Raw genomic sequence first — 22,602 nt, forward strand, 5'->3', positions numbered from 1 at the left:
TCAGTCGCTGCTATCCACTGTGTGTGAGCTCAGTTAGATTAGTATTTTGTTTGTTTGACTTTTACTGACTATTTTAATATTGTAATTTTCCAACAGCAGTGAAATATGGTCCAATCTATAGACTCCCCACTCTGAAAAAAAAAATTAAAGTAATAAGAAATTGGTCCTCAGGAACCTGTTTTCAAGACCTTTTATTTTTCTATTTGCAAAACTTGCACATGAGACTGTAAATCTTCATGTAAATGGCTTTCTCTTTGGCAAACCAAAGTTCCTCTTGTCAATTGTATGTACTTTATAGGCACCAAAGAACCCTAAATAACACTTAAGGCAACAGATTTCCCAAATCATTGCAGATAAATCTGCAGAAAGATTCCAATTTACCTTGGAGGGAAAGAACGATAATTTGATTCAGAAAACACCTGGAAAAAGTGGCTGAGAAATGATTTTATACTCCCAAGATTAGCTGCTGCGAAACTCCCAACTGAACCAAATTCCATCATGACTTAACATCCTGCAGTGCCTTGCTGACTCGCAGGGGGCATAAATCAATACTTAGTTTGACTCTCTGCATAAGCAGCCTTTCACTCCAGACTTGCTCATTTAGGTTATTGGAATTCACTGTCCATATCAGGGACAGTCATCTCAATTCTGACTAAAGTGGGAGGGGTGTTACACTAGTAGTGGGCCAAAGTATTTTTGCCCAGTGATATTCATATGTTTCGGCGGGGAGGGAATGCCCCCTGAAGATTAGATTGTTCTTTGGGGTGGGTGAATTCTAAGAATTGGTGGCCACTTACACCTTGCCCCCAAAAGAGGAAATGCATCACCAAAGGACAAAAGTGGACATCGACTTGCATAACATTCACATATGCAAATTTATATGCATAGATGCAAATTTAGAAGAATAACTGTTATTTAAATAGAAATGCAATACACTTCACCCTAGTGGGGAAGGCTGACGAAGTGGCCTGTGTGCCTGCCTGCTCAGTCTGCTGTCCAGATGCTAATTTGGATAGGCAGCTTCAAGGCCCCTGGATTCTCCTTCCTTATGGTCCTTTGACTTTAAACCTGGCTTAAACAGGAGAGCTCTTCAAGTACAGACCACCTTCAAAAAGAGGACTGTCCTCTCTAAAGTTGGCCACCCGGCCACCCTGGGGCAGGGATCTTACCTTTAAATACAAGTTGGCCGAGGGTCTTTCTTTTACCCACCCCATCCCCTGCAAAAAAAAAGTCATAGGTATTTCAAGTGGTAACTTGGGCTACTCTCAACAGCTCTGCCATGTTCCTCAGGACAGAATGACCCTGTGAATGATACGATGTTGCTGAGTCAGTGGAGACTGGTGGCTCTGATTTCAGTGGGGCTGTGATTCCAATCTGGGTTTCATTCAGAGCCAGCCAGAACTCTAAAGGAGCTACCCAAGGTGCTGAAACCCACAAACGTCTGGGGGAAGGAGGGTATTTGGGTATTTGGCCTAGCTCAAATATAGACACACATGTTAAATCCTATCCTCCTGTGCTTCAGGCTGCAATTCTTAAAAGTCCCTAACCAGTTCTGCTCCCTGCCCCCCCCCCCTTTGCTTCTTTTTGTCAGAGAGGGGGGAAAATCAGCTCAGTGAGCCTGTTCCAAACTCTGTTTGGGCAGATGGAAGGCACAGGGTGGAGGCTGCAGTGTGGGTGTGCTTATTTGCCCTTCCTACAGGGGGGCCCCAGAGACCAGATGCATGTGCTATCCAGACATGCATCCACATCTACCACAGCCTGCACAGAGGCAAAAGAAGAACGTCATGCCATTGTGATCACAAGTATAGGATACCTCGCTTGACAGTCATATATAGGGTGGCCATGTGTCCTCTTTTACAGAGGACAGTCCTCTATTTGAAGTAGGGAAGGGCAAACAAGTGATGTTCAAGATTGCGAGGATTCTCCAAACATCATCTTGCCACTCATCTCATGCTTGATTCCCATTTGCATTTGCGATTGCTGTTCGCTCTGTGCGAACAGGAGATTTGCACAAAGTGAGCAGCGATCAAATTTCCAAAGTGCAAATTTCCTCCATAAACTAAACCGGGGCTGATTTAGTCTACTGGGGAAATTTGCACAAATTAGGAAATGTGCATAAATCAAATTTGGAATATCGAACAAGATGAATGCGAGCACGTGTTTGACAATTTCCGAATATTTTTGGCAGACATGTGCTTACGCCCGGAGCTTCAAACAGGGCATGCTTACAGGTTTTGCAAGGAAAAATAAAATTCTGCCAGATGACCATCCTCTACTTGAAGGGCTGTCCTGATTCCTGTCCAAGTCAGGTTTAAAGCTAAGGAACCACAAAGAGGGAGAAGTAGCTCATCAACAGTGAGCACCTGGACAGCAGACTGAACAGGCAAGCACACATGTCACCTAGTCACAGTCTTGCCCACTATGATGAATTGCATTTCTATATAAAATATAAGAATTCTTTCTAAATTTGCATTTACAGATATAAATAAGCATTTATTTATTTGATGCAAATCTATACCCTCATTTTTTGTGATGATGCATTTCCTCTTTGGGAGGCAATGTGTAAGTGGCCACCACAATTGTACATGTAAAAAGGATCTCAGGGTCGTAGCTGATCACAAACTGAGCATGAGTCAGCGGTGTGATGCAGCTGCAAAAAGTCTGATGCAGTTTTAGGCTGCATTGACAGAATACAGCATATCAAGCTTAGGTGTGGCAATAGGAGGCACCCCAAGCCCTATGAGCCTTGGCTAGTGCAAAGCACTGGTTGCCCATGGCAGGACTTCATGGAGGGTCTGGTCAGAGCAGAGCAGAGGGAGCGGGACAGGAGAGATCGTGCTAGAGTTACCTGAAGTTTCAACTGGGATTGCTATACTCCCAGGCTAGAAGAATGGAGCCAATTCGACATTTTTCTTCTTCACTGCTAAAGGAGCGTCACCTGGCTCTGCCAGAACAAAGCAGGCAGGCAGGGTCCCTCCTCCTTCTGCCTCCAAAGCCTCAGCTTAGGCTATCCCATGCTGATCTGGTGGGGCTAGCACACAGAAACTCCTCTCTGCTACCCTAGTCCTGTTCATAAGGGATGGATCGTAGCCCAAAGAGATAAGACGCTTTTTCCCAATACTTTTATATATAGATGGCATGTATTACATGCATTTATGCAAGCATGCCTTGCTTTGGCAGCAGAAAGGGCAAATTCAATCCTAGGAATTATGAAGAAGGTGGATGGACATTAAAGAGCAAGTATCATCATTCCATTGCATAAATCTATTGTGCAACCACGTTTAGAATTTGGGTGCCCCATCTCGAAAAGGATACCGTAGATAGGGTGGCCACTTACACATTACCAAAAAAGAAGAAGTGAATCGCAAAAGAAGAAGAAGAAGAAGAAAAAGAAGAAGAAGAAGACAATTTGCATAACATTTGCATGTGCTAATTTTTGATATGTATAGTTGCACATTCAGAAAGCATTATAGAAATGCAAGACCTCTCACCATAGTGGAGAAGGATGTCACCTGTGTATCTGCTTAGCCTATTGTCCAGGTACTAACTGTGGATGGGCAATGTCAAGGCCCCTGGACTCTCCCTCCTTGTGGTTCTTTGTCTTTAAACCAGACTTGGACTGGACAGCCCTTCAAATAGAGGACACTTTCAAGCAGGGGACTGTCCTTGACAGCCCTTTGAATAGAGGACTATAAAGTGGAACACATGGTGATGCTAAGTGGTAGAGCCGGAGAAAATGTACAGAAAAGGGGAGCCACACAATGCCCAGAGAGAGACAGAGACAGAGACAGAGAGATGGACCATTTCCTTTATTAATAAAATATCCCCTGCCAACCCCCTTTCTACTCTCAGATGAGGTGACCGTCGGGGACCCCACAAAGCCTTCCCAGCCATCACAGACTATCTTGACTCCACCTTCCTTTTTCAAAATCCCACTAGGGTGAGTCGGCCTCCATCCATATATCTCCTCTTCTCAAAAAGCAGAGTGGGAACCAAACCACCAAAAATGAAGCAGAGACAAAGATGCTTATCCTCTACCTGTTGCTGAACTATTCCTGGCCTCCAAGAAGAAGAGCCTAGTAATAGCATTGCAGTTCTCTGCATCAGAGTTAGTGTAGTCTGATGTAGATAATGTATGTCTTCTAGGGAACAGCCTGCTGGCAGAAGTCTCATTCTCCTGAATCCAAGAACCTGTGGCAGAAATCCCCAATTACGGTCTAGAAAAGAAACACATGTTTTCAAGGTGCCAACAATAGTGAAAATCCAGAGCACAGGTGAGTGCTGTCTCTGCTCATGCTTGAATTTTGTTATGATTTGCCTCTTGGCAGCTGCCTCCACAGAATCCGAAAACTGCTTTTAAAACTCTTTCCTGTTTTAAAAATCAGTTTGGAGATATTGGCATGAGTGTTGCTAAAAGGGAAACTCCACAGGTGGTGGGGGGAGGAATACAGTGTGCCAGTCATGATTTCCCTGTCAGCAACTCTCTCTTCCAAATACAAATACAGCCATGAGAGCTAGGAACTTACTCCTTTAAAAGAAAAAAGAAACAAACAAACAAACCAACTGTGATTTTCAAGAACTATAAAACGTATTTCATTTTGCGCACGTACCACACTGTACATGACTCATTGGCTACATTTGGATGTCACAGTAAATTATGGTATCTCATGATGAGAATGAGCCTAGAGCTCATATGCTCCTCTCCTCTCCTCTTGTGCTCTGGTGTGACCACAAGAGGAGAAGTTTGGAAGCTTTCGATTTATTATAGCTTGTAGTGTCAACTGAACCTGACAAGCTGGTAAATCTTAACTATGTTTGTTTAAAACAAGTCAACTTAAAACTATAGATTATGAAGCTGACTAGTTTCAACAAACCATAGTTAACATTTATCACAGCTTAGGTTTCTGGACATGATGATAAACTGTGGTTAATCAAAAATGTAAGTGGATGTTTCTGTTTTCCTCCTTGTGGTCACACCAGAGGAGAGGGGCACATGAAAGCCTGGGGGAAGCTAGGCTCATTCCTGTCACAATAAACCAGGGTTTATTATGATGTCCTAACACAGCCTGTGTGTCTGCATATGTGGAAGAGGAAACAGCTTATTGTTCTATTACCTCTAAAGAAATCACTGGAAGAATTCTCACTTCCTTGCAAATAAGTTTTGGGCAGAAAACTGTTTGTTTGTTTGTTTGTTTGTTTTTCCCTTTGCAAAGGAGGAGAGATTGGTTGCTGAGAAAGTAACCCATTTTACCTTCAGTGCAGAAAGACTGAAACAAATCTGTTTGGCAAAACATGTGGCAGTGTACTAAAAGGATTTTTGTTGATTCTAATTATTTGGGGTTTTTTTCATGTTTATTCGATTCCGATATGATTTCAGTCCTTCATGCCAGACTCTGCTTCTATGCTCATTCCATTTTGATATGGCCTACAGGTCAAAATAATAAAATTGACTTCTGCTGCTGCATAGTGAATGAGGAGAGAAGCTTAAGAAATGAGGGCTTCTTCTCATTAGAAAAGAGTTGAAACCACACAATGCCCCCCACACTCCTTTTTACACTTGAGGGAGTTTGTTCAGAAAGAATCACTCAAATAGGCCTATGAAGCTAGCTTGCCATATTTTAGAAAATGATTCTAATATTTTTATTTCTTACCAGCTGGCTTTTGAGCTCAATTTAACTGTAGAGTAAGATGCTTGGATTACATTGGTTTCAAGTTGGTTAAGGTCTATTGTCTGCCGCATCTCATCATGGTATTACATGTGTGTATTATACCATGGCAAGGATCCAAATAGCTTCTTTTTCAGTACACACAAGACCTTATATACACTCACTGTTTCCCCCACTGAATAGCAGATACAGTGCCATATCAAAAGCTGATCTTTAAAGTCTCTCTCAGTTTCAAAAGCAGGTTGATATGCAATGTGGAGTGAAGGTTGGTTGAGAAACACAAGCCCCAAATCCATTTGGGCTTCCAGAACTAGTGTGGTTCTTTGGTTTCCATCCAGTAAGAGTTATCAGCTCCATAAGTAAATATGCTGATATTGCTGGGATAAGAAGGCAGAGTGGTGATTAGTACCCATCCTAAACACCTATTTTTTTAAAATGTGGGGAATACATGGCTACATGAGATTTCTTGCTTACAGACATAAAATAGCTGGTGTGGAGCTGAAAAAAGCATTAAAAAGATTCAGAATATGACAGATTTCCCAAATCTGTAAGGATGAAATTGGAATTCAAAATTCTGAAAGCAACTGAGAACATAAATCCAAAGGCAGGTATAAGCTTATGTGGGTTGGCATCTTTCTCATCAGCCAGCCTCCGGGCCTATTTGCAGCTCTTTCTACCCCCTCCTCCTGAATCTGGATGATATCACCAAGCTCCAGGCACCAGAAGAGTTAGAGTAGAGCTAACCACCTCCACTCACCCCACCCCATGTCACCATTCCATTCATGGGCAATGAAACTGGAGGCTGTTTCGGCAACTGAGGAGGAAAATAGGGTGAAATGGATGGCAAAATAAACTGAGGGAGCTGGATTTGCCCTCCTTTCAGCCATGATCTACCAAAGATTCAAGTCAAAAATCTCTGCAGATGCACCCCTCCACATACAACATATCACTATAATATTGTACATTTCTATGGACCTACATATCTACAGTGGTTATATGTGGAATTAGGATCATTACTCCCTATAACCCCATGATACATAGGAACAGCACAGCTTTCCACATCAACCCTGTTGCTGTTTTATTATATATGCATCCCACCTTTCCATATAGGATGTTCAATGGAGATATTCCTTTTCTGGTTGGCTTCCCCCTTTTTGCCTTGTTCCAACCACCCTGTATTTTCTGGGTTCTTCCTATACCTATTCCCTAAATTGGATGTTTCCTGCTCCCCCCTCCACAGCAATATATGAGCCTTTGAATGATGGAACACTAAGCACCATGAGCTTTGGGCAAACAGGTACCATCAGGCGATCACATTCTGAACCAGCACCAGCCAAATCAAATGTTCTGGGCTTATTTCCAGAATCATGCCTAAGTCTGGCCCTGTCGGCTCATTACATCTCCACTCCAAGTTTTAGGTCCTTCAGAGTTCAGAAATCTTCCTTCAACATAGTTATTTCTGTCATATCATTAGAAACTGTTCCTGGCACATCTAGATCCAGGGATTAGTTATTGACTGAAAATTAGGGCATCCTCCAATTTGCGACTTTAAAAAAAACAACTAATTGCTCCCTGAATAAATAGATCAAAGAAAAGCAATAGATCAAACGTCTCCTTTCTTAGCATTCTGTGTAGTGTTTTAGTTTTCTAAGCAACCTCAACAGCAGGATCATTTTGGATATATATCATTTAAAATTTGTCCTGGGAGAAGTGTCTAGCAACTTAACTAAGAAATATAAAAACGATGTGCCAAGGCATTCTGTACCATTAGGAGAGGATATGTTTTCTCTTCCTGCCACAATGCATTCTCCACCTGCCTCTCACCTTACATCCACCAGTTATTCTTCCATAATGGAAGCTGCAGCTTGTAGAGGAGGGAGCAATTACGAATTGACTGCTGGCATGGCACTTAATATATGATAGCCATTAGTGTGTGAAGACTCTCAGCCAAATGAAATTTTTCAGGTTATGAACAGCCTCAAGGGGAGCTCTGCAAGGCTCAGTTGCATGAGGGATGCCTACAATTATTTATCACCCCACAGTAAAATAAGGCAAAAATTAAGGGAATGCTCCCTGCTGAAGGTAATAATATAAAAATGCTGATGTAGATCCAGGACAATAAGCAGAAGCAATCGCCTTGAGAACAGTGGGGAATTAGCAACCACATCTCAAGGAAGAGCAACCTTGCTGCTGCCTTTTGTCACTCTGACAAGGCAAAGACATAAACAACCCCCTAGCTGGAACTCATTATTAATAATTTCATAGATCACAATTTTTCTAGCCTGGTTGATCCCACAGAATGAAAGAATTAGGGTGCTACGAGGGTGAAGCAAATGATCACTTACCAAGTGGTAACTTGCTGGCAGTAGCCTTACAACCAGACAGGAAGATTGTCTATAGCAGGAGTGAGCAACATGCAGCCCACGGGTTGCATGCAGCCCCTACTAACCCCAAAATCAAAGGGACTGGGGGGGGGACATTGCATCCACAGCAGCAATGCAATGCCAAAAGGGTAAAAATTAGCTTGTTTGCAAGCTAAACATGACTCATTTAGTGTTCTGTAGCTGCTACAGAGCACGCAAAGGGTCAAATTTACCTTGTAAAGAAGCTAATTTTGACCCCTTGGTGCTCTGTAGTACTACAGGCACCATTTTTAATTTTAATTTTTACAAAATTAATTTTGTCAGTGCCCAAAGGGGGACATGGAAGGTGTCCAGGGGTGGAAATGGTCCCCAGACCCCCTGCAGTTATCCTCCCCTAGGGTATGGCATCTTCCCTGGCAATAAGGGAGATGTTACCACACCTCTGTTTTCTGGGCTCATCATACAGATAGATGGCCAGTTCCATGTGTGGTTCATTTGACATCCAGTATGGCTAGTTACTGCTGGGTAATTAATTGGTGCTCTGTATTTTTGACCAGACAGCTCTTCGCTCAGGCTAAAGTGGAGATCAGCCAGGTGCCTGGAGTGGTGTGATGCCACCCTCCACCTCCCTCTGTAGAATGACTTTCTGTTGTGTAGACTTGCAAAATTCCAAGGGGCTATCGCCAGAATTCAACACCAGGGTCCCAGTGGACAGCTCCCAGGTTTGTTGAATGCAAATGTTTTGCACGACGGATGTTTTGACCTACAACTCCCATAATCCTTGACCACTGGCCATGATGGCTGGGGCTTATGGGGCTTGTAGTCCAAAACATCTGGACGGCACCAGGTTGGTTACCCCTGGTCTATTGATACCAGCCTTGAGTGCTCCTTGAACTTAGCAACCCCCAACTGAAGGTTACAGTTTTGCTAGTCAAAGCCCTTTAGCTTTTAGGATGTACGAATCCTTTACCTGGCTCCGCACAGGGGCATCCGCGGTAGGGGGGAGGCGCTCCATCCCTCCCCCCGGAATCCTTGATGGGGGGGAGGCGCTCCGTCCCTCCCCCCGGAATCCTGCCTGGCTGGCTCCGCTCCGCGGCTAAGCCACGGAGCCGCCAGCCGGCTCCGGCCACATGCAGCCAGACATCCAGCTGCTGGGCAGCCCTGCAGGGACGCAAATGGCAGCTGTCGTAGCCACTGCCATTTGCATCCCTGTATTGAGCCATGATAGGCTACGTAAATATTTACATAGCCTATCACGGCAGGGGGGGAAAACCCAGCGTACGCAAATGGCGGTAGCCGCTGCCATTTGCATATGCTGGTTTCCCCCCCCCCCGCCGTGATAGGCTACGTAAATACTTACATAGCCTATCACGGCCTCCACAGGGATGCAAATGGTGTCCCTGCATTAGCCGTGATAGGCTACATAAGTATTTACATCGCCTATCACGGCTAGGAAGAGGAGGAAGTGAATGGCGGCCAGGACGGCCGCCATTCGCAAAGCAGCGCGGATGGGAGCAGGTAAGTGCTCCGTTTCGCGGGACTTTCATGGGGTTGGGGCGGTGGGGACTTCGTCCCACGTGCCTTTTGTGGGGTGGGGGGGCGGGGGCTTCGTTCCACAATGGATTTCGGGGGGCTAAATGCACTGGCATTCAGCCTCACCGAGATCCGTCACGGAATTCTCTGACATCCCTATTAGTTTTCCTGTACTGTGAAAGGCAGAGTCCTGACTCTCCCCCTACGTCTTAGTGCTCTCTGCCTCTAAACCACAGGTGGACAACTTGTGGCCCTCCAGATGTTGTCAGAGTACAACTAGGGATGTACGGACTGTGTGAAATCCGCTCCGTCTGTGTTTCGTGGATTGTCCGGTGCCTTTCATTGCATCAACTGCCCACAGACAGATGTGAATTTTTTTTTTCCGTCATGCGGAAAAATACGGAAATATTTATGTAAGTATTTACATAAGTATTTACAGAATTTACCTCATATCTAACATTTAGTGTCCCCATTCCATTCAACATTTCCTCAGCAGACACTTACGTATTTTCTACAGATTTATATGTGTAAATTTCGGGAAAGTAAAAAAATCATCTGAAAGGCCACGGACTCCATACGGCCTGAGTGGAGGCTCTGCAGTAGATTCTGCAGGTCGGATTCTTAGAAATCCGAGCTCATTTTAATCTGTCTCGAATTTCTCTAGCATCCCTAACTACACCTCCCATGATCCCTTCCCATTGGCTTTGCTGGCTAGGGCTGATGGGAGTTGCAGTCCAACAGCATCTGGAGGGCCATGAGTTGCCCACCCCTGCTCTAAATGGAGCCAACAGCTTCTTCAAAGATTAGGGCCCATTACATTACACACCAACCTGAGTTAGACCTCAGCAGTCTTCCAGGATCCAAGCAAAGCTTCATGCATGAATTTTCCGTACTGGTATTCCACACCACAATTTCACCTCCAGAACTCCCTGAATTAGACAATAAAAAGAATCAATGCACTATCAAGGAGGGCTGTATGGAAAGACGAGGCTTTGTTATATGAGGTGGGGGGATTTAAGGGGGAAGCACTGTCAAACTGTCGTGCACTTTCGTGGCTTCACATGCCTGTGGGGAATACAAATCAGGGCTATCAGAACAGCTATAAGGTTTGATATAAAATCAGTTTTTAAAAAAATCTATTCTAAAGATATTCATTTAAGTCACACACATCCTATAACCTGTGCCCCTCTCTGCTTTCTGTTTCCAGCTTTCACCTTCCTGATCAAATGCACATTTCAGGAGTATTTTCTTTCAATGATCACCCCATCAAGGATACCAGGCTTTGTGCCCAGCTGTTCCCACAGAATCCCCTCTGGGGATTGTAAGCTGCGCTGAGTGCCATTTCTGGAAGAAAGGCAGGGTACAAATCAAATCAAATAAATAAATAAGGGGCAACTCTACTCTGTAGCTGCCAGCCAGCAAGTTCAGGGATTTATCAGGGATGGGGGATGCGCCCCGCCCCCTGAAGGTGTTGGACTACAACTTCCACCAACCTTAACCAGCATAGCCAAAGGTGAGAGATGACAGGAGTTGTAGTCCAACAACACCTGGAGGGCCACACCTTCCCCGTCTCTACATTAGATCCAAAACCTGAAGTAACCAAATTCAAATTTAATTTGGATCATATTTGATGGTGCAGACAAAACTGCACTATATTAGCATAGTTCTTTTTAACTTAAAGTTCATTGGGTTTGAGCCACTATTAGCCCTTCCCCAGCCTTCCTAATGACCTCCTGCTTAGCTGCCCCAGCAATTCAAATGATATCTTGACCTTGTGTGTAGGTGGGCATGATTGCACTGTGAATTATTGATCATGACCCAGATTTGACATTAGGGCAAATCTATACCATAATGGTTAAAGGTAAAGGTGTCCCCAACCAGTCGTGTCCGACTCTAGGGTGCGGTGCTCATCCCCGTTTCTAAGCCGAAGAGCCAGCGCTGTCCAAAGATGCTTCCGTGGTCATGTGGCCGGCATGACTGAACACCGAGGTGCACGGAATGCTGTTACCTTTCCCACCGAGGCGGTACCTATTTATCTACTTGCAATTTCTTGCTTTCGAACTGCTAGGTTGGCAGAAGCTGGGACTGAAGACGGGAGCTCACTCCGCCACACAGCACTCGGGTCTCGAACTGCTGACCTGCCAACCTTCCAGTCTGCAGTTCAGCGTCTTAACCACTAAGCCACCGCGGCCCCTATACCATAATGGTACTAAAATCCTGTTAACCTATCATCAAAATATCATTCCAGAATCAAACCAAGGTGAAGGCAACAATGACAGATTTTAGGGATTCCTTACAGTAGTGAACAAGGAAAATAGCACAGCTGAGAACTAAGTGGCTGAACGCACACATTATTTCTCCCCCAGAGGAAACGCAACTGTATGTATCCACTGAATCATGAATGCCTCCTGCTTATTTAATGCTGTCATGAAATGTATTTTATTTATTTATCGCTAAAATGTATAAACTCCCCTTCATGCACAAAGGATCCCAGAGTGGTGTATACAACATGGTAAAAAACAAATCCAATGTAAAAAACTATATAATTACAAATTAAAAGGCAAAAACAACAACAGCAACAGTCCCATATGTACCCAAGCTATTCAAGAGCAATTCTGTAAATGTTCATCAAATCCCATAGTCAAGCTTGACAGGAATACCAATGAACAGTGTCAAGGGTATTAGAAAGTAGCTCATACATTGGCACATAAAAAATCATTTTCCTTGTTTCATTGACCTAAGTAAATGCTTGGGAGGACTCAAGGTCACAGCGGCTGCATTGGGACATCACATTAAACCATGATGTAGTGTTATGACAACAACAAGTCTATCCTCCCCTGGGGTTGCATGCTCCTACTCCTGTATCCTCCTCTGGAGCAGACATAAGGAAGAGACAGGAAGTTTCCACTTCCTTTTTAGATTAACCTCAGTTTGTCATTCAACGCCACCCTGTGCTTAATCTTAAACCATGGTTGGTAAAAACAAGCCTATAAACTATGGTTTGAGGTTGGCTTATCTCCACTAAATACAGTCAACCCACAATTTGTCTGGGTTTGGACAACACAGCAAGCTGTGATCAATGGAGACTGAACAAAAGCTTCCAAAATCCTCCTCATGGCTGTACTACAGGTGGAGGGGCAGGGGGAAGCAGGCTACAGTTGCTCTATGGTTTAGTGTTACGTCTGAACCAGCTCAGTGTATCCAAAAACTGTGGAATGTTGAGTGGGGAGTTTGACCGTTCACTACCACTGAGCACAGGCCAGAAGGAGAAGAACAGAGTGACTAGCTAGACCTGCTAGAAGCTTCTTGAATGTTTATATGCCATGTGTCAAGGCCTGGAGTCTCCAATGTAGTGGCTCTGGGCATCAGTGTGCCCACGGACACCTCTCTTGGCACCCATCCGGCTCCCTGCCTCTCCTGATTTTTATTTTGTTTCTTAAGATTTTTTTTTTAATTTTATTTTTTAAATGGGAGGCTGGCATGCTGCAAAGCAAAGGGCTGCCCTCTAGCACCATCTTTATTTGGGTTCCAAAGACTGGTTTTGTGTTTTAGAGCTCAGCTCCCACCTCCACCTTGTACTTGGGTTCTTGGGCAAGTTATTGTTCTTTTAATCTCATCAGTTTGCCTTCTGCAAAATGAGTGTTTTGTGACCAGCCATACTCACCACAGCAGCCATTTTATGAATGGGCAAGCCCCACCCCAGGGCAGCCATTTTGTGAGAGTGTCCAGGACACTCTGTCAAAATGTCAAATGTACCCATCAACCCAAAAAGGTGGGGTACCCCTGGCTTGAACTCTTTCCAAGTTAGGAATGCTCTTTGGTCTGAGCACAAGGGAGCCACACCTTACATAAGAAGAGCTATGCTGGATCAGACCAAGGGTCCATCTAGTCCAGCATTCTGTTCACACAGTGGCCAACCAGCTGCCCACGGGAAACCCACAAGCAGGACATAAGTGCAACAGGACCCTCCCACACATGTTCCCCAGCAACAGGTTTACATAGAACACTGCCTCTGATACTGGAGGTAGCATATAGCCATCAGGACTAGTAGCTAGGGATGTCAGAGAATTCCACCACGGATCCCAGGGAGGCCGAATTCCAGTGAATTCGGCTGCCCAGAATCCATGGCAGAACGGAGCAACCCACCCCACAACCCCGCAGAAGCCCCCCAGAACGGAGCCTACCTGGCTGCGGCTCCGGTGGCGGTGGTGGCGGTGGCTCCGGCTGCTGCCATGCTGCAGCCGCAAATGGCGGCCACTACACCATTTTTACGTAAAAAATTTATGTAAAAATACATATTTTTACATAAAAAATATTTACGTAGCCTATCACAGCTCAGCAAAGGGACGCAAATGGTGGCCGCTACGCCGGCCGCCATTTGCGTCCGCAGACCTGCCACAGCCGGATGTCCGGCTGCGGATGCACCCGGCCAGCGGCTCCGTGGAGTTGCCGTGGAGCGCAGCTGGCCAGGTAGGATTCCAGGGGGAGGAACGGAGCACCTCCCCACCCACCGCGGATGCCACTTCTGAAACAGGTAACTGGTTTCGTACATCCCTACTAGTAGCCATCGATAACTTTCTGCTCCGTGAATTTGTCCAATTCCCTCTAAAAGCTATCCAAATTCATGGCCATCACTACCTCTTACAGGGATACAGGGAGCTGCCTTATACTGAGGTCGGACCATTCAGCCATCCTGCCCAGTGCTGTCAACACTGCTGACTGGCAGTGGCTCACCAGGGTTTCGGGCAGGATTCTTTCCTAGCTCTACCCGAAGGTGCCCAGGATTGAACCTGGGACCTTCTGCTTGGAAAGCATGCGCTCTGTTGCACTGAATGATGCCCCCCTCTTGTGGAAATGAATCCCATAGTTTAGGGCACAATTCTATGAGGATAGTCAGCCACCTCTGAACTCGGAGGCGGCCACCTATCCGATGCAGGGTAGATGGCGCACAGAGGGGATCCTCTCCTCCATGCTCCAGCTGCCCTGGATTTGGGGCTACACAGCCAAAACTGGCTATCTAGCTGGGGCCTGTAGGAGCAGGAGGGGGAGGCCAGACAGCGCATAGGAAGTAATGACACTTCTGTGGTCTCCTCCCCTCCCCACCCCCAGGAACGTCCCCTTTTCACCTGTTCCGTGCTGCGCTTACGAGCGCGGAGACAGAATAGACCTGTGCAGCCTACAAGGTGGGGGGGGGAGGGAGTGGGGAGGGATGTTTCTGGGGGAAATCGTATGGCCATCTAGACACTGTCCCTTAACTATGCACTGTGTGAACTGCTCTTGACCTTTCCTGGAAATACCCAACCTCACCCCATTTATTCCCTGGACCTCACCCCACTGACTTGGTAAGAGCTGTATAATAAGAAATGCCAGAATCCCCAGGGTTACCCTGCCACTAACACAGGAGTAGGAGCAGGGCTGTTGCTAGGGGAAGGGAAAGTGGGCCCTCGCCGAGGGCGTCAAGAAGGCCAGGGCACCAAACGACCCCTGAGCAGGCGACAGCAATGGTGGCCTGCCGAGGCCTGGCATGCAGTGAAGGACAGTGCCTCCTGGGCCAGGCCGCAGCCACGGGCCATTTTAAATCACAATATGTTCCCTAGTGGGTGAGGCAGGGAGCCGAACCAATCAGCTCGGTGTGCAGCCAGTGGGGGCATTAGAACAGTTAAAGGCCTCATGAGCCCATTCCATGCTGTTCGGGAACAAACAGTGGTCGCTTTCGGGGTGGAGGCACCAAAACTGTACCTCTCCTAGGGTGCCAAAATACCTCGAGACACCCTTGAGCGGGAGGAGGAGGAGGACGCCAGTGGAGGCTGGGGGCTCAGATTTCGGTGGGGCTGTGCTTCCAATCTGGGTTTCAGTCAGAACCAGCCAGAACTCTAAAAGAGCTATCCAAGGTGCTGAACCCATCTTCAGGATAGGGTTCAGTGCCTTGGATAGTACCTTTAGAGTTCTGGCTGGTTTTGACTGAAACCCAGAATGGATTCACAGCCCCACTGAACTCAGAGCCACCATCCTCCACTGGATTAGGCCCATCATTTTCCTATGACAAGTTTTCCTGCCCAGTCTTCTTGGGAAGCTCTCAATTGTCTGCATCTTCTAAGTCTTTCAGCTCTGCCGTAGCATAGAAGCTAAGCTGGGTAGCAGCAGATCCAGCCATGCACTTCGACGACGACAGCGAAGTCCCAATTTCAGGATGATATATTAGGCAATAAACATTTCACTACCTGTAACTAGAGTCTGTGGAGGTAAAAACGCTGCACATAAGATGTCGTCCTGATGCTGAACGCCTCCTTTCCATTCTGAAGGCTGAACAAAAAGCTGAGCGAAGTTGTTCATGCGGAAGACGGTAATCATCCTAACAAGAGAGACAAGCACAGACAAAGCAGCATCAATGAACCCAGTCATTTCTGAGCCTCTTCCAAAAAGAGAGTACTCTCTGATAGCCACGGTCCTGTGTATTCCACATATCCTCCATTACAGGTTTCTGAAGCAGAAGTTGAATTCCTGAGGATTTCTAATATTGTATTTAATTTTAAAAAGACATTATTCTAGTCCTCAAGAGTAAAGGGAAAAGTTCAAGAATCCATGTGCTGGGCAGTGTCACAGAAACCAAGCCTGGGCCTGAATAGGGGATTCCATTAGCCAGCAGAAGTGGGATTAAGGCACATATACTTGACAGTTTTGAAGAGACAATAGATACACACCCTGTGCATATCTGGCCCTTTGCTGTCGACGTATGTCCACAACTGTATCCCCCATTAGCCTGAAACCTGGTATGAGCTTTGCAGTCTGCATAGCAATAGTCATATAAGGAGCTTACAAAGATGACCCCAGTATGAGGAACCGACCTCAGACAGTGACCTTGCTTAGGCCAGTCACTCTCTCTCAGCCTAACCTACCTTACAAGGTTGTTGTGAGGAGAGAAAGGGGGAACCATGAGCTCCATGGAGGAAGGGCTGGATAAAAATGTAATACTAAAAAATTGATTTGCCATCAAAGAAAGTTTGAGAGCTGAATATCTCGGTCAGACTGTCAAATCCCACACCAAATAACAGTTTCTGTAGTGCCATCATGGAACAGCAGAAACCCCCAGCTCTGGATATATATTTTTCCCTGTCTCGCCTCTTGGACTTTCCAGCTATCTCACCCCTCTTCACCCCCATTATCATCTCTCCTTGTTTAAGCAATGCGATTTGAGTGAAAGCACAAACTTTTGAAACAGAATCAATGATCAAAAGAAAGGACCAACCTTCAAGAAAAGAAAATATTTTATTAACAGATATCCTTGCAACATGAAATGGAATATTTTAATGGTTTATTTCAATCCCCTCCCTTTTTTTTAATCAGGCTTTGTTGCAAAAACTGTGCATTGAAAGTATCATTCTGAGATTTTTTTAATCTTCTATTGTTTAATCATACTTCCTTGCTGCCAAAACATAATGGCATATCCTTCTTCAGCGCACTGCAGATTGTTTCTGGACACACCAGTAGATGAGGGGGATAATTACTGTACTGGTCTCCTCACAGCAGCGTTATGATGACACACATACACACACACCGGGGGGGGGGGGGGGAGAGAGAGAGAGACAGAACAGAACAGAACAGAAAAAGAAACGGGGAGTTCTAAATAAACCCAAGATGAAATTTAAAGTGTTTTGTTTTGTTTTTTAACATTCACCAGCATAGCACTGAGAATAATAAATGCCCAAAGGTTTGTGTCTATAGTCTTTTCCTATTGCGTTTATGCTAGGTTGACCATATTTCCCTGAGACAAAAACAGGATATTGGGATGACAAAAACAGGACGGGGTTATGTAATACTGTTGAAACGAAATATGAGTCTGAAAAGTCTGAATCAAACTGAATGTAGGGCAGAAAGAATCTCTATGGGTGGAATGATGGTAGAAATAACAGTAAGACTCACCCTCCTGTCTACCACACGCTGAATGGGGCCTGGCGACCGCCTCTTGAATTCCCCGCCACGGCAGACAAGCCAGGGGGCGGCTTCTGATCGTCGCTAGCTAAAGAAGCCTGGCCCTGACTGGATAAAGTAAATGGAGCTTCCTCTTTCGTCACACTAGTAGTTTTACTGCACGAATTGATTAGCATAGAGCCTTATGCTAAACGCATTCAGTTTTTTACAAAAAATTAAAAACGGGACAAAATTGACATTTATATTAAAACAACGGGATGGTCGGGAAATAGGGAAAAAAACAGTACTGTCCTGTTTGAAATGGGACGTATGGTCAGCCTAATTTATGCTGAGGTAGTCCCCTAAAGAAAGTGGGAAGTTGTAGTTACCTCCAGAGTATAAAACTTGCTTAGGCTACAATACAATACATACCCTTACTGAGAGTTTCCAAACGTTTTCGCTTTCTTTTTCTTCCTCCACCTACCCACCTTACTTCCTCTCTGCCTGTGAATCTATTGCCACAAAAACTAAAAAGACTCCTGTACATAAAAATGCACACATAGCCATGCTAGTCCATGAGAAAAAAAAAATTCCAAAATCCACAGTTGGGCAATATCTTTATTAGATCCAAACAAAATTCCACAAAAATCTGCAAGCTTTTGAGTTGTCTAGAACTCTTCATCAGGCTAGATGGTACAAAAAGCAGGGGGTGGGGGAATAATTTCTAAAGTTTTTACATTGTTTCAGGTTTTAACTGTAAATTGCCTTTGTGAACCCTTACAAATAAATAAAATACAATAAATAAAAAACAGAAAAGTCCAAAAATATGGCCAGATGTGGTGGCCAGTTTAAATAGACCGAGTCTCAAAATGGAGATTGAAGACTGAATGAATTCGTCAGTGACAGGTTTGTGGGTATCAAATTATCCTTAGCAATGCATTGTTGAACAGAGGAACAGCAGTGGTTGATCGCCATTTCTGAAAACGTGAAGTCTGGCTGAAACTCCTTTCAGCTCTTGCCTTGGGCAAAACACACAGGTTCCTGAGGCAGCATAGAGCAGAAGTGCAGAAAAACATGACAATCCTTATATTAGAAAAGCCAACGTTTAATTTTAGGTGGAACACTGAGGGGTTTTTTAAAGGCCAAATTGTGAGCATTATCTAATGGTTGGAAGGGATGCAACCCTCTTTTCAAAGTCCCTCTTCAAGTGGTAGGAAATCTTCCTGTAGCGGTAGATTCCACTTTGAATGGGTAAATGTAGTAGAAATGGAGATCAACCATTGCTTTGGGAAGAATTCTCCGCAACATTTGCACTGGAAATCTGGGGGAAATGAGAAGAGTGGGGACTAATTTTCTTTAAATGTTACTGCTACAGAACACCTAGATTCAAAAGTAGTAATTTGAGTCTCACTGAAAGTGCAGAGATTTAAACTTGCCACTCTGAAGTCCTGAAAATGGATCCCAAAGCCTGGGACCTGGCAACTCTAATCTACTCAGTCCTGAATGCAAGGGGCTTGGAGGCAGGGAGAGTCGGAGCGACCCCACACCCCCTTCCACATGTTCATAGAACACATGATTGTCATGTGAAAAGGGCCACCAATGGCCAGACCACCTATCAAGCCAGGTTTCACCATCCTGATGCCCTTCAGGTGTTTGGGACTCCAACTCCCATCATTTCATTTATTACATTTCTGTACCACCAAAGCTCTCTGAGCCAAAGCTCTCCAGGAGGCTTACAAAGATTAAAAACCTTAAGAACACAATATTGTACAGAATATTAAAACCATTTACATACAAAGATATAAACAAACAACGCGCGTGCACACACGCACACAGAAAGAGATCTAACAATTTTGACACAATAAGAAATCCAGGCCCCGAATTAAAAATTAAAATAATCTCAGACCATTGGCCAGGTTGGCTGGGGTTCATAGGAGTTGTAGTCCAAATCATCTGGAGAACAACAAATTGGCAAAGGCTGTATTTGCTCATTTACTCCCCCAGCAGATACACACAGAAATAGATCTAGCACTGGAAATCAAAGGAAAATATTCCTGGTCACATTTTACGTTTAAGGCACATCGGACTAAGAACATCTGCCTTCCAGAAAGGCCCTGACATTGCCAATAAGAGCAGGATTGCTGCTAGGCAGGCCTAGCACATCACCACAGTCCGGCATCTTCTGATGAATCTTTTTATTTCTAAAAATACACATTTAAGTTTGCTTGACTTCAAAGTCAATGAGGGTGGGTGCGAGACATATTTTTAGATGAACATTACAGGGAGCTTTATTTCTGAACCGCATGGAGTCAGCCTGTGGTGACTCCACTTTGCAGGTCTGCACAAGCAGAGAGCACCTCTGTCTTTAGGCCACCCGCTTCATTTGTTTGTTTGTTTGTTTGTTTGTTTATTATATTTTTATACCACCCAATAGCCAAAGCTCTCTGGGAAGTTCACAACAATTAAAACCATAAAATACAAGATGATAAATCACAATAAGGAAGTTTAAATGTTTAAAACTATAGTATAAAAATAAAAATAATAACCAAACAGAAGCTAGCAGCAGCGCAAAAAATTAAGATACATGCCAGATACAATGAATATTTGCTTCAATGACATCAATAGGGGCTTCTTTTTTTAACCCCCACAGGGAGGATTGTGGGAACCAAATGATGACACGGGGAGATTTAAACCTCTCCTCCCGGTGTGCAGTCGTCCTGATCCAAATTGGGGCCAATTTAAATAAAACATCATCCTCGGCTACACACTACGCAATTAACGTCACATTTACTTTGACCTTCAGTGAGATGTGGGAAATATCAACCTCACAGAAACCTAATTGCCATAAGATCTGGGGGGGAATCTAATAGATCCATTTTCCTTTTTGTTTTGTTTTTAATGCCTACAGCCAAACAGAAGTGAAAACTGTTGTGCGGGAATGCAGCATCTAAATGGTAAGAATAATGAAGAGTAATTATTATAATCGGGATAACTTTATATAGGAGACACGATTGCTGTGGGTCCACTGGTGTTTATGCACCATGCAACAAACACACACATTGTGGATCTCATAGTCATGACTTTAAACACCCATACATATGTGTTTAGGAATCCTAAATACACTGAGCCTTCCCAACACACATAGTGAGTTTAGTTTCGGTTTTAAGATGCGTCTATTTTATCAACACTCCGTGTGTTTGCCACATAAACCATGGAGCCATCTTGACTTGGGCATCTATCTCTGTTGTTGTTGTCTGAACCTTGATTACAGCCAGGCTCCACAGAGGGGTCGGTAACTTAATTGGTGTAGGAATCATTCCCTGTCACAGCCCTTAATGCAAGGCTGTCTCCAGGTTTTTTTTTTGGGGGGGGGCTCAACAAAGAGCCACCTGGCAGCCCCCATCCTATGTTAATGAGCTCCCTGCTACGTGGGTGAGCCCTGGTGGGTGGCAGTGGCAGAAGTGCTCCAATCAATGCTGGGCAGCTGCCAGCAGCCATTTAAATTTCCCACAAGGCCCCCATCATAATGTCACTCCAGGGCATTGTGGGAAATTTAAATGACAGTTCCCAGCCTTGGGGCAGACTGGAATGCTGAAAAAAAAGAGGTGGGCCCAGGACCAGTATCAGCAGCAGAAACTCTCAAGGTGCCAGGGCTCCAGCAACTGCTAAAGGATGTTCCATGCATTCGCTAGAATGCATGCAGCAAAGGTTTCTTCCAGTCCAGGGATAGGGACCCTCCCGATGTTGATTGACTGCAATTCCCATGTTGCCTCACCACTCCCTATGCTGGCTAGGGCTGATAGGAGTTGTAGTCCACCAATATCTGGAGGACCACATGTTCCTCACCCCTGTCCTAGTCTAAGGGATGAGAGGGAGACAAGAGACTAGAGGGGACAACACCCTTAGTTCTCCGTGCCTGAATACAATATGGATATAGCATTCCAGATTTGGTTACATCAGGTTCAGAACTAGAACATCATTCTGGAAACTTACTGGCTTGCAGAAAAAAAGAACTGTACCTTGAAACAATTATTTTTAAAAAAAATCAGGATGCTGAGAGAATAGAGATTTGAAAGCAGAGGCTGAAGTCCGTTAAAATCCTGTCTAATCTATAGTTTATAATCCACAACACTTACCCTGGCTAAATCAGGCTTTGTAGACCATCCAGTGCAGACACGTTTCATTCTGCTTAAACGTATTTCCATTGATTTTCTATTTCCTGTGCCAATAAAATTGGCTCAACAGGAAAAAGAAGGAGATGGTGGCTGCGGCCAGTCAGAATCAAACCAAACAAGCTGGAGCAAAGGAAACTCAGATTCCCTGATATTGCTCTTATTACCATGTAAGCTCTTTTTTCTACCCTAATAATACTCAAGATGCTACATGAAAATTTAAAGACTGCAATCCTCCAGGCACATTACAACTGCATGTATGTATGTATTTATTATGCTTTTTTATAGCATAGCACATGCAAAGTTGCATATATAACTCAGAAAGGGCATATCGACACTGCAGATGTATTAGTTTCATATGTTTTACTTGTCATAGGTCCCAAGAATTCTGGAAACTGAAGCGTAGTGAGAGACCTGACAAACCTCTGCTACGATACCGTCTTATCATACACTCATGTCAGTGGAAGAGTAGAGTACATGCTTTGCCTGCAGGAAGTGCCGGGTTCAATTCAAGGTCCAAGGGAAAGACCCATTTCTGAAACTGCAAAATTTGCCTTGAGTGCCATTTCTCATGGTAGAAAAGTGGAGTGCATATCGAATAAATAAATAATACATATATAAAAGCTGCAGCCAAGTTAGTGTAGAAGGCAATACTGAGTTCAACGGATCAATGATCTGACTGGGCATAAGAGAGCTTCTATGGGTAAAATCCAATGTAGGTCCTACTTAGAGTAGACCCATTGAAATGAAGGGGACTGCTCTAAATTGGACTTGTGTTGGATTTTACTCTCTCTTCCTATAAACACTCCTAATAGGGAAACAACTGAAATGTGGTTGTTCCTTGCACCCTCCAGGGTGAAATAAATACACCTGTACAGTGGTGCTCTGCATAGAATACCACTCCTCCAGGAATTGGGACAGCACTAAAAAAAAGCCCAGCATCTAGGGGTGTACGGAACT

General features: G+C 44.6%; 1 protein-coding gene across 1 annotated transcript in view; it reads right to left on the reverse strand.

The window, feature by feature from the left end:
• WDR49 (WD repeat domain 49) overlaps positions 1-22,602 on the reverse strand; it is a 275,211-nt gene that overhangs the window by 135,176 nt on the left and 117,433 nt on the right. Inside the window, exons 10-12 of the mRNA XM_084847441.1 lie at positions 15,784-15,914; positions 10,393-10,491; positions 4,039-4,191 (exon numbers count right to left, since the gene is read on the reverse strand). Of these exons, the coding sequence (XP_084703567.1) occupies positions 4,039-4,191; positions 10,393-10,491; positions 15,784-15,914 (383 nt within the window). The remainder of the gene's footprint in view (positions 1-4,038; positions 4,192-10,392; positions 10,492-15,783; positions 15,915-22,602) is intronic.

The sequence above is a fragment of the Heloderma suspectum genome, chromosome 3 (assembly GCF_057233095.1).
Source record: "Heloderma suspectum isolate Gila_16-S chromosome 3, 16-S_ref, whole genome shotgun sequence".
NCBI lineage: Eukaryota > Metazoa > Chordata > Lepidosauria > Squamata > Helodermatidae > Heloderma > Heloderma suspectum.